This window comes from Notothenia coriiceps, unplaced genomic scaffold (genome assembly GCF_000735185.1).
Source record: "Notothenia coriiceps isolate Sejong01 unplaced genomic scaffold, NC01 NC01_scaffold00034639, whole genome shotgun sequence".
NCBI classification, from domain to species: domain Eukaryota; kingdom Metazoa; phylum Chordata; class Actinopteri; order Perciformes; family Nototheniidae; genus Notothenia; species Notothenia coriiceps.
Window position 1 is genome coordinate 1 of NW_011367340.1, and position 1,226 is coordinate 1,226.

A 1,226-nucleotide genomic window follows, 5' to 3' on the forward strand; every position below is an offset into this window, starting at 1 on the left:
GGGAGGATAAACTACTTTAAGTACGTTTTTCATGTTTGTGAGTTCAAGGTTTGGTTCCCCAACAATTTAGCTTGTCATTTCTTTAACTTTAAAATCTCAGATATGGAATTTTCCTTAAAAGTACCCCAATATGACAAAAATGTTATTTTGAAAAACAAGAATAAGGTGTTGTAAGGTATGTTCTCTACCGAGGTAAAGGTAGAGAACAATAGTATAGATGGATATAAATAAATAAATAAAAGATATATATATTACAAATAAATAGCCAGAAATCACATTTAAGCTGTTAAAACATGTATAACTCTGAAAAGGAGTACTTTGGTTATAGGTTGCTTAACTTCAACTCATACTTAATGTACCTCCTTATTAAGAGTAGTAGAAGAAAAGGCACACTTATTGAGTGTTTGTATGAATGTGTGTTTCAGCGGGTTGTTCTGTGAGTACTCTCCTCCGATGGTCCTTCCTCGCACCAGCCCCTGTGACAACCACGAGTGCCTCAATGGGGCGCAGTGTGTCGTCGTGGGAACAGACCCCCGCTGCCAGTGTCTCCAGGGCTACGAGGGCGATAGCTGTGAAACGCTCGTCAGTGTCAACTTTGTCAACCGCGAGTCCTACCTGCTACTTCCCTCCAGTCTCCTCTCACCAGAGACCAACATCAGCCTGCAGGTGAGATATTCATACCGTGTTTCCGCTCAGTGTTTAAATGTTTGTTTTTGGCGACCCTTGTTTGTTTGGTTAGGGACATTTTCATTTTTGGCAGGTCCACCAAAGAGTTATTTCTCACTAAGCTTATAACATGGTGTCATTTAAAGCAGTGGTTCTCAACTGGTCAGGCCTCTGGACCCACTTTTTACTTGGTCAATAAATCGCGACCCAACATTTTGAAGCACTCAAATCTATTCAACAAAAAAACGTGCCGTAATATATACGCTTTTCAGCATACAATATTAATAAAAGTGAAGTACAGTGCATATATCCCTTCACAGAACTAAAGTATGCTTTTAAAAAAGGTTTAATGAGATGATGGAATCAAAGCTGAATTATATAAAAAGGCACACATGCTGAAAACCCAACCCAAGGGGGTCTGGGGGGTTTGTCCCTCAGGAGATTTTTAGAAATACTAACATAAACTATGCATTCTGGTACACTCTGAGAACGCCTGCATGCACAGCGTTAGAAAATCGGGCCTTCAAAATAAAAGTTTGACTTTTTCCCCAAAAAAAAAA

The 1,226-nt window shown here is 39.4% G+C and overlaps 1 protein-coding gene across 1 annotated transcript in view; it reads left to right on the plus strand.

Annotated features, from left to right (window-relative positions):
* The first annotated feature begins 428 nt into the window (after positions 1-428).
* Positions 429-1,226, plus strand: part of LOC104962403 (slit homolog 2 protein-like) — a 5,473-nt gene continuing 4,675 nt past the window's right edge. Inside the window, exon 1 of the mRNA XM_010790840.1 lies at positions 429-666. Within this exon, the coding sequence (XP_010789142.1) occupies positions 454-666 (213 nt within the window). The 5' untranslated portion in view covers positions 429-453. The remainder of the gene's footprint in view (positions 667-1,226) is intronic.